The 12,865-nt window shown below is 45.6% G+C and overlaps 2 protein-coding genes across 2 annotated transcripts; both read right to left on the minus strand.

Annotated features, from left to right (window-relative positions):
- Positions 1-3,190: 3,190 nt before the first annotated feature.
- On the minus strand, positions 3,191-5,076 carry F4812DRAFT_46082 (uncharacterized protein). The gene is made up of 2 exons (XM_047937757.1): positions 4,810-5,076; positions 3,191-4,752 (listed from the first exon to the last, which is right to left on the minus strand). The coding sequence occupies exons 1-2, from the start codon at positions 4,945-4,947 to the stop codon at positions 3,502-3,504; spliced, it is 1,389 nt and encodes a 462-aa protein (XP_047789339.1). The 5' UTR covers positions 4,948-5,076; the 3' UTR covers positions 3,191-3,501.
- A 6,839-nt stretch (positions 5,077-11,915) lies between these two features.
- Positions 11,916-12,483, minus strand: F4812DRAFT_459877 (uncharacterized protein; the record flags this gene model as incomplete). The annotated part of the gene is made up of 2 exons (XM_047937621.1): positions 11,916-12,309; positions 12,419-12,483. The coding sequence occupies 2 exons, from the start codon at positions 12,481-12,483 to the stop codon at positions 11,916-11,918; spliced, it is 459 nt and encodes a 152-aa protein (XP_047789340.1).
- Between the last annotated feature and the right edge of the window lie 382 nt (positions 12,484-12,865).

Genomic DNA, 12,865 nt, shown 5'->3' on the forward strand with positions numbered 1-12,865 from the left:
TAACTATTACCTACTACTTCGGTGGTGCCGCGGATTTACAGGAATAGATCTTTTTTACCTAGCAATACGTTCCTCGGAAAAACACGATCAAGTTCTAAGGATAGACTTAACTGAGACCGGAATGATATATATGTCACGGTACCGTCTGTGAGGTACCTAGGTAGTCCTTATACGTGGAGATAGCAACGTCTACCCCTTGAGTTGACATCGTTCTACCTTTTGGTACTGTAGCGGTTTAATAGCTATCTCCCGAAACCTTTACAATATGAGTCTCTAAAGAAGCGAGGACAAGCTTGATTACTCGCCTGTAACTGATAATCATGCATTTCACCTAGATGTATGAGAAGACGAGCCCATTATTCCTAAAGATGCACCTAAGATACAGCACGACTTTAAAAGACAAGTATTTGCGTACTGATAATGAGATGTACTAGGTATAGAGGTATTTCATGTATAAGTACATGCTTGAGTTAGTTGAGGTATGTGGCTCTTAAAACACTAGAACACCCGGGAAAATGACTTCCTAGCTGTTAGAAGTTATCCAGTATTGAAAATGCCAAAGTTTTCATTCTTCAACAAAATTATATTAGTTACTATTTATCCTTCGCATTTTTATACGAAGTTACTCTTTTACTTAACTTGAATATTAGTAAATAACTTTATTACTTCACGTTAGTAAGGTATAACTAGCCTATTCTCATATATGTAATGAATGCTAGGGATATATAGTTTCTAAGAGCTAAAACAATTAAATCATACTGTATGTTTCAAAGCTACCTAGACCTAATATGTACCCAGTTATACATACAACGGGGTTAAACTAACAACTCTCCCCCTCTCCCCCTCACCATTTATGCTAACGCTTCTACCTACACCATGCACAAGGCATCACGATATGCGAGCCAGAAATCCGGGAGCGAACTGCGCTTACGGAATTACATCATTGGGCCTTTAAGCGTACACACCATCCATACTATGTATACGCACTAGCGATAGCTCTTCAGGGTAGCCATGTCTAGTGGTCTTGTGAGATATTTACCTAAACTAGGTCCCTAAGCTAAGCATCCCACGCGAACAGAGCGGCGGCGCGGGCCATACCTTACCCATAAACCTACTTGCACTACGACCGGTTAGGTATCTTAAGTACGTGCATAAGCAAACTATCTAGCTAGCCTCGCGGACGGCAAAGAAACGAGCGGGAGAGAGATTTATAAGCCGTTGGGGTTATCTTAGGTATCTCTCCTGTTTTCCCGACTGCCGTAACATGGTTAGAGCATGTCGTCGAGAGCATCAGTGGGAATATACCTGAGGCACATGTCCTTCTTAGCTTAGGTAGCTTTACTATAATAACTACACTATATCAGGTACCTGAGTAGAGAGAGGTATTGAACTGGCACTAGAAAAATCCCAACGTCGATCATTACCTACCTCAAGTAGATAAGACGAAGTGGACGTGCCTCGGCCGAAAGCCGAGCCACAACTTAGGTGCGTAAAAGTGAACGAGCCAACTATCAACTGATCGTTTCCAGGTTATTTCCCTAGTACCAAGCACGTAGGTATTGTACAGTACCAAAGTGTTAGACACAATACATACCTAGGCAGACGACAGCACCCAGCTCTACGGAATGGGGCAAAAGAATCAGTCATAAGTGATAGTTGACAACACCTACCCACCTGACGATAATTCCCAAAGCAACCAGGGGTCCGCATCCTCACCACGCGGTCGGGCTGCTAGCTCGTGTAAGCGGTGGTAGCAGGGAATAGCCAAATCCTCCATAGTCGGCGTCGGCATTTAGTTGTGATAGATCGTATGATGTGAAACAAATTTCCCACCCGAGTCGAGTCGAGTCGAGTCGAGTCATCAACTTAACCAAACTTGCATCCTACATAGTAACTTAATTGTCTACCTAGGGTACGTTAGGTACTTGTCGCCCACCGAGTTAACCTACACTATATTAACGCACGGCTACCCACGGGTCAAACACGACGAGAAAGAGAAAAAAAGGAAGCAAAGCCCTGTCGCGTGGTCACATGGTCCCCAGCGCTACCTACCCCCCAAGAAGCGCGAATATCTTAAAGAGCTGATAGTGACGTATCCCGGGCGCCTTGGTCGACGTTCACGGGGACGATATGTGGACGAAACCCATATTAGTGTAAGCCGTAGCCTTAATGCGTCCCTAGGTAGTGTATGTGCGCACCTTGGCTGCTTGGGTAAACCGTAGTGTGCCGTAGCGTATTGATGGAAAAACGTCCGAAGGGTCCCAGCGTACCTGGGCTAAGATCTTCGCCCGTGTAGACCTATTTAGGGCTGAGACTCGAGAGTCGAGTTCCAGTTGCTGGGCTCAAGCATGGGTCTAGGAACTGTTTCCTTTTCGTATTTTCATTGCGGGAGCATAGGAGCCCGGTGTACAATGCATGGCATGGCATGGCATGTATATACCTGACTACGTCCGTACCCTGCTGCTGCCGTACGTAAAACGTTCGGTAATCATACACGTGTTTAGCCGTGCCCGGTTTTGCTCCAGTGTGGATTACCTTACCTAGGCTCCTGTGGGCTCTCTCTCGTATGCGTGTGCGTGTCTGTGTGTGCGTGTTTGTTACCTGGCTGTGCACCGGGAATATTTGCGTTGCCCCTGTCAGCTTTTCCGGGGTGCAGGTAGGGATGGCATCACAAGACATCCCGGGCTGCCTGATATAGAACAACTAGGGACTCGATGGACCCAGAAAAGTATCCAGAAAGTATCCAGAAATTCAGGAACAATCTGTGGGCTGAGTCAGATCCTGGGTATATCAGCACTTTGGATATATCCCGAGTTGGTACCTGCATCAAAATTGTACAATGTTACGTGGGTTTTTAACCGTCACTCTTTTGTACCTTAATCTTCCAAGACATTCGAACCGATTGGACATCATGTTTGTTGGTACAGCAGGGAACCGAGGCGTTTATGGCGCCTAGTCTTCGTATTTTCGTCTATGTAATATATCTTCCCGTCTCACGGGAATGATCCAATACCATTACATTAACCCGCTCGTAACCTGCTTGTAACCTCGGCTTCATGGTAGTACGAAGAAGCTATTGAAGTGAATAGGAAAATCGTAGTCTGTCCAACACGGGCATCACCCCATTAGATCCTCCCATCTAAACCATCATAATATACATCATCGATAGCTTTGAGCGCAACCAGTTGTCTGCTCTAAAAAGCTAATAGGCCGTATCCCGCCAAAAAATAATAATAATAAAGGGTATAGGAAACTCGTCATTTTTCTTTTCCCCACTGAGCGCCGACATGCTGCAAAAAGAACGACCAGAAAGTAGATAGTAACCCCCCAAACTTTATACCTTCCTTCACCTAAGATCCTGTTGGTGACAACGTGTAGCCTGTTCTATACCCATTCTAAATGTTCGCTCAAGATGAAAGATAAAGAGACAAAGGAAAAAGTTGGTGTGATATACGTGATGTGTGAGATATGGGAAATATGCGGATATATGTGAAAGTGAATTTAGATAAACTTGGGCTGGATTACATCGGCCATCCAGCCCATATCGCTAACTAGATCATCCAGCCCGGTATCAATGCTTTGATGGCTGAGAAGGTCGGTGTTGCTGAGGACTACGCCACTGTCCAGTCTGGTTACTAAGCCTGTCCCAAGTGCTGTTGTGGATATCCGACTTGTATTCAAAGGCTCGCCTTCGTGCGATGTACTCTGGGGTAGACTATATTCCGTGATTGGTGAATCGTTATGTTTGCGAATGCCACGCCCCGCGTTGCTACTTCGACGAATTCCTTGGGCGGCAAATGGTTCATTTTGGGGAGGAAAGATATCGTCCTTCTCGTCATCTGAATCATCAAAGAAGGAAAATTGGTTAAGATCACGAGACTCGATCGATTGCGGCGACGATGTCGAGACGAAGCTGGATGACGTAGTCGAGAACGAAAAGTGCGATCTTGGAACGTCATCTAACTTCAGTTTTGGCAGAGTAGATGAGACGCCGACGGTTTCTGTAGCGTTATTATCTTGTTGTGTTCGTGGGGGAATAATGGTGGTTGTCGACCCGTTGTTATAATCCCTAGCTGAACTTGACGAAAAGCTTCTTTGAAACGGCGGAGGTGATAACATCGTAAAAGGCGCGGTCTCAGAGACCGCCGATGTTGCGAAGTTGTCGTCGTCTTCGTTTTCCTCGAGAATTTCATCTGGTATATATAACCGTGACGGCTCTGTAGTGGGTGCTGCTGGAGGTAGGTCGTCTGACAAAAATCTCTCGAGGGTCTCAAGAGATATGTCATGGGACCGAACGCTCCCGGATGGCGTAGCGCTCCTAGGCTCCTCAAGATGCCTGACTTCCCCATCATAGTGACTGTCGACCTCAGTTTCGCTGCCGGCGTCGCCGTCCAAGTGATTCCCCTTCTTTCGTGCGAAGAATCGTCGGGCGGCACCCTTCCAGCTAGGTGCAGGTGAGAGAGAGCGGGCCGACCTCTTGTGAACCAGCGACATTGCTGGTGATGACCCAAGACGAAGGTCAGGTAGGCTGGGTACCGGTGGAGCGGGCCGCGGGGTCATAAACCTGTTCTTTGGGTCCATCGTCTTGAAGTCAGTAGTCCGTAGAGAATTCATCGAAGCACTTCGAGTTCTCGACAGGGAATGCTCTTGAGGAACCTCAACAGTGTTGACGGTCTGGCCTGGAAGGTAGGGACAAGCGTTTGTCGTGGGCATAGAAGGATCATATGTCTCCGTGGAACCGTCCAGCTCATACTTAAAGATACGATTAGCAAGGGATGGAATGTTTAGGACTCATAATTGTAGACTCACATAATAGTAATATGTGTGACCCATCTTTAGCCCTCCGTTGCGTTTCTGATTCTTGACTTGGTCGCCGTCACAAATAATATTGTTGAAGGTGTGACAGCCTCGCCATTGGCTTCGGTCCCGTTGTATATCACGTTCCATAGTATGGTATTTTGTAAAATTATCCCACGACCCGAGGAGCTGGACTGATGAGACAGATGGATGGGTTTGACTATGGAATGGTAAGCTTGCATGTTAGATCGAGTTCCACCATGGTTATCTATATAGGGCGAGTACTGAACAATAAGTAACGAATAAGTAACAGAAAATATGTCGTGTAAGCTGACCACTGGGTGCTATCTGCCACTTGGACAAGCCCTCGGACAAGCCCTTGGACAGGCATCGGGACTAGGCTCTAGGCATGGAGAGAGAAGAGCAAGGGGGGTCTGTGGAAATGATCTCACTCCGGTACCTTGGGGTACAGGCATGCAGGCGGGCAGGGCAGGACAGGGCAGAGAGGAACAGGGTACGGAGTGTAAGCGGGTTAAGGTCGCTAAGATCATTAGACAGCACTTGCTTTTGGGGCATGTCTGACAGGAACGGTGGCTGGCTGCCCTCCTCTCAGGCCATAATGACTGAATGACTCTGAAAATGGAGCCTCGTTCCCAGCTATCGGACAAAGCTCCATAACAGTGCACAAGGGCTGACAGGATGTGCAAATTCTTAACAAAACTACTGTCGTTAAGTAGGCAATATCTGACCTTCGCGCGTGGAACCCCTGTCCGGAGATATCGCGCTGGATTTGTCAATAATTTTCAAATCCCAGCGGATTGGAGATCTTCTACTATGTAGAATAATGAATGCTTATTGAGGTTTTATGCTCTATGCCGTATGCAGTGCTACCTCTCTAAATGCCGTTTCTGCTTTGAGGAATGATCGAGGTCGGAAAATGCCGAGTGGGTATATCCCATCGATGTCTTAACAATGCGAAAGTAATAGCGTAATAGCATATGCGAATAAGGACAGGGTCGGGTTTAAACGAAAAGCACCAGGCTGAATAAAAGCATGTAGGTATAATATAAAAGAGAGTTGATATATTGTAATCGAAAAAAAAACTCACAGCATAAAAGTAAAGAGCGTCGTAGTTGGATCCATGGTTAAGGAGAAAAAAAAAACCCCCCTAAAAATGACCTCGCAGACTTAAAGAAAGAAATTTGATCGAGATATATGCGGTGGCATATATGGCTGATCCGCACGACGACGTTAAATAGGAATATTTTTACCGCCGGAAAGTTCTTAAGTTAGAACCATAAATTGACTGTGAGGGCCGTTATTTCTGCTTGTAATGGTTCGACAGACGCAGGAACGTAGCAATTGTGCAATGCGACTCCTCGTGCTTGGGCAAATTGATGAATTGACCAATAATATTTGCAGTTGAGACCTACGGAAGCGCCGTGAGTCGAATTATTTAGCGGACGGCGCTTAAAAAAGCATACTAATAAGATTTCGGAATGTAAAGGGTCCAAGGGCTGCGTAAGAGACCTCTTTTTTTGGGGTCACGGTTTTGAGAAAGGATTAATCCAGCGAGGCTTTAAGGGAAGATGCGATGAAGTAGGGGAAAAAAAGTGTTTTAGAAGTGAAGCTCGTACGTAAAGCATAAGGTGAGTACCTAAAGGTGAACGCGTCGCGCTGCTTGTAGCCTCGTACTAGTATGTAAGAAAGGGCGCACTAATAGATACCTATGCTATTAGATGTGCTAGTGTAGAAATACCTACACTAACTTGTAACACTAGCCTCAGGTGAGGTCGATAGTAGAGAAGAATAATAAAAGAGGATGGGGGGAAACTTGAAAGTCTGAAACCACCTGGGCAGATCACAATGACCTCGATGGCTTAGATTGGGCGTATTCTAGACTCGAGAAAGCTGAAAACAATGCTTGCTGAAGAGTGCATTAACAGATAGTAAGAATTGAAAAGTGATCTTGATACCTTATTCCCATAACTATATGATTTCAAGGTTTAGTATGGGACATGTGTGAAAGAGAAGCTGACGATAATACAGATAGATTATAGTGTAAAATGAGATAGGTAAGCACTATTATTACTTTTTATTTTATGCTTCATACCTACTTCTCATAAACCTCACCGGAGAATATCGGTTGGAAGGGAAAGAAATATATAGAATATGTACTGCAGATGCGATAACAATGACGATGATTTGTTAAAGACAAATTTCAGGTTTGCAGTACGATTCGTACACAATAGGTATCAAGAGGGACCACAAAAATAGGGAAATGACGACAGTCTGATGGGATGACGGAAAAGCAGATATTGGCCGGGTTGGGAAGACGAAAAGGGTTGATTGAGACGAAAAAGGAAAAGGGGGACCCTGAAACTCGATATCATTGGCCGGCTTGACACAATACATGCAAGTACCTATATAGCTAATGCATTAGCTTCAAGCTTGGAAGTTGGAACATGTTGCGATGCATGCATGCGAACAATGAATTGAATGTAAGAATAAAAATCGACCCCGAAACCGTGCGACCTAAGGACTGACCTTGTAGTCTCATTCCGTCTTACTGCGTTTAACTATGTCCTGCTCGCAGAATGCATTATATCCCCCAAATGCTCTATGCAGAGATTACATGAGGAATTGTTTTTAATAAAAATAAGATACTTTGATTTCGCTTGTGCGCACGCAAGTTTCGGCATTCAGAATTGTGTTGTACTTTGTAGGTACCCTAAGCTAATATATTATGTACTAGCATGAAACACCATTCAAGGGTTCTATTGTTCTAAAGCCTGTCTCCTACCACTAGAACTCGGGCTGGTGGCTTGCATGATAGGTGCCACAGAAGAAACAACACAGCCAGCCAACCAATATGCCGTACAATATGCGGTGCACCAACAATTACAATTGCATACCACCTCAAAAAAAGGGAAAAAAAGAAAAACAATTTTCTCCAGGTCTAGCAATCCACTCAAGTTTCAACCTATCGCAGCCGGTTGACGATAGTTCATTAACTTCTTCCAGACCAGACCATGTCTCAGAATGACATAACGATAGCGAATGGGACATGGTTGTTTCGTCTTTTCGAATATTCTAACATCATATCGATTTCAAAATGTTTCTGTCTTTTATTTAATTGGTTTGTACGATAAAGGTCCTTAAGGTATATGTCCCGATCCATACAATCCTTCTACGACGACGATATCTTAGCAATAAGATCGCCTAGGCTATATTACTTTTACTCGGGATAACCTGGTACGGTGGAACAATACTCCCATAAGAAAAAGAAAGAGAAAAGAGAAGACCGTTACAACCCTATTTGAAATATTTGGAAAATGAGTAATGGAGGAAATAGGTATTTAAAAAAGCGACTTGCTATCCATTTACAAATCAATCCGATCGTGGTGTTAATACCTACTACTACCTAGGTATTCAGCGTTGAACACATACGCGTCACACTTTACGCGTAATACCTATGTAGGTATCTACACATCGGCGAATAGGTGTATGAATTACCTGTTAGCGGGAAGCCGTAAAATGAATAATTACGGCGACCCCGTCTTTCGGTACGAGAACAGGGGTCATGCTACCTTCCTACATAGTATGCGATGCTGCTGTAGATGACAACTGTGGCTTGCATTACTGGCTTCTAACCGGCGAGCTGAAATCGCGGAATTTTATCTACAAAAAGCAAAAAGTTCTGCGGACCTAGACGTCAATGCAAGCGTTAGGAGATTTTTTTTTTTCTCAACAACACTGCATTCTTCAGGGCGTAGGCGCGGCCAGCTAGGCCGTTCTATCTGGACCTATCTTACCAGTGAAACATCACGATCCGCAATGGCGCATTTCAGCTCGACGACCTGCATACACTTAGATGAGCCACTTCGCTAAGTTAGCGCGTCCCAAGTTGCCGGGCCAGCGGCGTGATGATGTGTACAAAATCAACAGACTCATACTTGTCCCACAGAGATTCTGACGCCAGCGTGATCGAGTTTCCCGGGTATCACTTGTCGCCGATTATCATCGTTGTAGTTACCATACCATGCTACATTCCATATCACTTGTTACCAGGACGATGTTATTATCCGAGCTATGTCTTAGTCTCATCAATTTGATATTGATTCGCAACTCTCGGACCCCAAGTTTGATCTACGAAGATATTTTAGCTTGGCGTAGAAGAAGGCTTGTTAAGCTTGGGGTGAAAAAGCAACTTGCTCCTCCGTCATGATTCATCATTACGGATGATCATGATCATATGGTCTTACTACCTCCTATGTATTCTCATCTTCCAACTCCACCAAATACAGAGCAAGGTGATCAAATTCTTTCTCACCATACCACAACACTTCCAGTCGTCCAAAAGTAAAGGCTAACAGTTACAAACATTGCTTCTTCTGGTAATAATGAGGCGGAGCATAACAGTATATTCCTAGCCCAAGACCGTTAGTCGATAGGCGCGGATTTGCTCGGGCGTATGTGAGCTGCATCCATCGTCACCAACAAACCAAACTCAGCTCCAATTACAGCCTATAGTATGACATAGATCCTTTATAGCTGAAAGATAGTTCTGGCATGAACCCACTTTATGCGTTGGCTTCTAAAGGTTCATGAAGGATTACTCGCCGCTGAATCAGAGTCTTCCATGCCATTCCTAGACCCATATCAAAATAAAGTTTACGGATCTATGTCGTCCGCCTAGGAGGTATTAAGCAGAGATTGCTGTCTTGGGTCAGAATTTTCGATTTCCAGTTCTAGCGGACGGATCCGTCTTGCTATAAGCCTTAAAAAGCTGAATCCGCCCTACTCTTAATGGCAAATCCTAATCTGATGCGTCACCTGCACGCCCCATACGTCCACGCAGGTACCCATCTAATAGCCTACCTCTATATCTTATACCCATCTCCGTATTCCGTCCATTTAGAGCCCTAGGTAGTCGACCATCGTCGCTGTGTCTCCAAGCGCAGCCTCATATGGTTGAGCTAGGTACTAATAATAACCCTCCAGCTGGCCCTCCGGACATCCCCTTTCCCGGGTCTAGGCAGCTTTGGCTTCGAGAGCAGATGAGGTGCTCATCAGTTCGGTGAAAAGACAAAAAGTTCCTTGAAGAAGAACCGTGTATGATGAGAGGACCAGATAATAGTAAGATGGAGGATCACTAGACTATTATCTAATAGGTACCTAGATATAGTCCTACCGTAATTAGAGGTCGTCGGATTTCCGTCGGCATGCTGGAGGTGTACGTTAGATAGTTGATACAGCAGGCTCTTTTCTCCGGAGTTCGCATTCACCCGGTTTGCTCTACACGACTATAGCTACCCATCTTCCAGAACGTCTAGTTGATTTCATTTATGTAGAGACATTGAGTCCCCTCGTAGCAGACCACCTATTTCATCCCGGTGTATTGGTGGACCCTTTTACACTACTAGTCTTTGAAAACCTCGAGGTAGCCTTCCTTCAGACTCTTAGCACCGTTGAGACTATGGCTAAGTTGGCTCCTCCTTAAGTTGCCGAATAGTCACAAGTCACCCATGATCATACCAGTGTACATAAATAAAACTCTGGGTTGTGTTTTTAGCGCACCATACGTTGAGATTCAAAACTCCGAACAACTACAGGATATTATGTCTTTCGCTCTGGACCCCTTGGCCAGAATGATCGTTAACCTATCAGTGGCAGTTCGAAGTGTTTAATATTTACGCATAAATACTCGTATATTTGTAATATTGAATTATAAAGTCATGGCTATCGCTGTAATGATGACCATAACTAAGAGGCAATATAGCAGCACTGACGGAACATATAGGAGCCCCTGAACTTAAATAAGCCCATCGATCTATGAGGATTTACCAACTCTTTCCCAAACTCGTGGAAGTCCTAGGGACAGGCCAAAGCCGGGTAGGTGATGCGGGGGAGGATAACCACGGCATTTTTGTTCATACTTCTTCCAATAGTTAGTTGATAACGGAAAGCTACCTCGGGTCCCTCAGCCTTAACTCCCTCCTTTCGAAGCCCATTCCTAGTAAGGGGGCTCTGTTAAACGGGATCTCGCATTCAAGCGCCACGCAATAACGTTGAACTGTACGACTGTTTTTTAACTTGGTTGTGTACATCAAGAGACTACTGGTTGGCGGAAGCTATAGGTACGGTCTTGGTAAGTGTATAAGAAACCAAGTTCCCTAAAGTCCTATGAGTTGACCGTTACCGATGTCTATTTCCCACATACTACTGAGACGTCCTTTGGTACCTATGAACGGAAATATATCTAGATGCCTGTTAAATATACCACATGCGTCTGCCAGCCTCCCCAGCCATTATATCAAACGGGGACCTACTATATCTATCATAGTATCTAAAGCTTTTACGTATAAGCATTCGTAAACGTGTATCATATAATTATGCTTAAGTATGTAAGAGCTATGTAAGTGGGTAAGTGGAATATGCAACCTAGGTCTTCTATGACAGCTATAGATATGCTAAAGAAGATACTAAAGAAGACCTCTATTGATTCGACATTACACCTAGTTATAAAATACTTAACATCGTACTATCGTGTATATACAGATGTACCAAGTAGATACTTCCCGCCTTGGAAGTGAACTCACCACCTCAAGCCCTTCTTAGGTTACGGTACGTGACCCATCCAGCAAGACAGTATATTACAGCAGTTAAGACCATTTTTATTTAATAAAATTACAATATCTAGGCGCTGCTGTAGCTATAAGGGGCTTAGAAAGTAGCACCGAGAGTAGTTGGTAACTAGAAGTACACATAGGACCACAACGACAAGGCGTTAGTTATATCTATCTATCTACCTTAGGTACCTAAGGCAAAATCATACGAGGAATTACAACTGTCCCTTAACCGCTTTAGCATAGGGCCTAGGTATTCAGGAGACCCCCATTCTGACGTGAGAGAGATGTTAAAGTAACCGTATCCCCATAACGCGAACTCGCCGTGGCTCGACAAGACAGCCGACACCACACCACCACCACCTGTACGCCGATGCCCGAACGACATCCATACGACTACCCACACACCTACAATCCAAGCCCCAAGCCACGCAATTTCACCCCATCTACCCACCTAAACCAGACCGGCCTTTGCCCTTACACTTACACTTACACCAACTTCTTCTTCTTCATCTTCTCACCCGCGGCCTCCCCCGGCGCCTGCGGGGCCTGCACCGCGCCGAACGCGCCGAGCAGCGCGAGCCAGCGGACGGCATTCAACGCGAGGCTGCCGGCGACCGCGCCCCAGAGGACGTCGTTCCACGCGGCAGGGTCCCAGAAGACGTCCGGGCCGGCGCCGCGGTAGCACGCCCAGACGTGGCCGTAGTCGGCGAGGGCGACGGCGACCAGGTAACCCCTAGCGACGGAGGGGTGGGGCGTCCAGGAGCAGGAATACGTTGGCGAGCTGCAGGAGTAGGGAGAGGGCTTGAGGGGGGAGGGGGAGGAGAGGTTCCGAAGAGGAAGAAGAGGAGGAGGAGGAGTAAGGGATTGGTGCCTGAGGGGCCTGCGCCGCGAAGAAGGCTGCTGGGTCCCGGAGCGCGACGATGTATGCCCAAATCCTGGGATTGGTGTTAATCTACCCGATAGTTACAAGAGCAAGCTAGAACACGTACAATAGGACAGGCTCGACGACGCCGAACACGACGAGCGGGAATGCGGGTAGGCAGCTTTTCGGCATGGCTCCAGGGGCTCTAATTTTGTTTGCAAAATCTTTTATAGAGGGTGCGTTGGGTGCGTTGGGTTAAGGAAATACCTATCGAAATAGGAGTTTTCTAGCCATAGGACGCCGCCGCGGATTATGTTTATTTCGTCGCCCCTTGCATGTTGTCTTGTCCAATAACGAGGAAAAGCACACGGTAATTCAATTAAACGCCCTTCCTACCCCGAGAAAACGGACTGGCTAGATTATACATATACTAATCATATACTCATATTCAATCTCGACCATAATCAGGGTGCTGTGACACACCGAATGTCAACGTATTGGCAAGAGACTTGGTGTATTAGTAGTACAATGTCGAATACCCGACTTCATGAAGACTCGACTTGCTTTTAATTTC

Source organism: Daldinia caldariorum (assembly GCF_022478825.1).
Source record: "Daldinia caldariorum strain CBS 122874 unplaced genomic scaffold F4812scaffold_10, whole genome shotgun sequence".
Classification (NCBI taxonomy): domain Eukaryota; kingdom Fungi; phylum Ascomycota; class Sordariomycetes; order Xylariales; family Hypoxylaceae; genus Daldinia; species Daldinia caldariorum.

What these genes read in the sequence shown, in the direction of transcription:
- F4812DRAFT_46082 (XM_047937757.1), bottom strand. Translation starts at nt 4,947, where the DNA reads ATGGAACGTGATATACAACGGGACCGAAGCCAATGGCGAGGCTGTCAC. An exon ending in GTCACACATATTACTATTAT is followed by an intron (nt 4,753 to 4,809) that starts GTGAGTCTACAA and finishes CGTATCTTTAAG; the next exon opens with TATGAGCTGGACGGTTCCAC.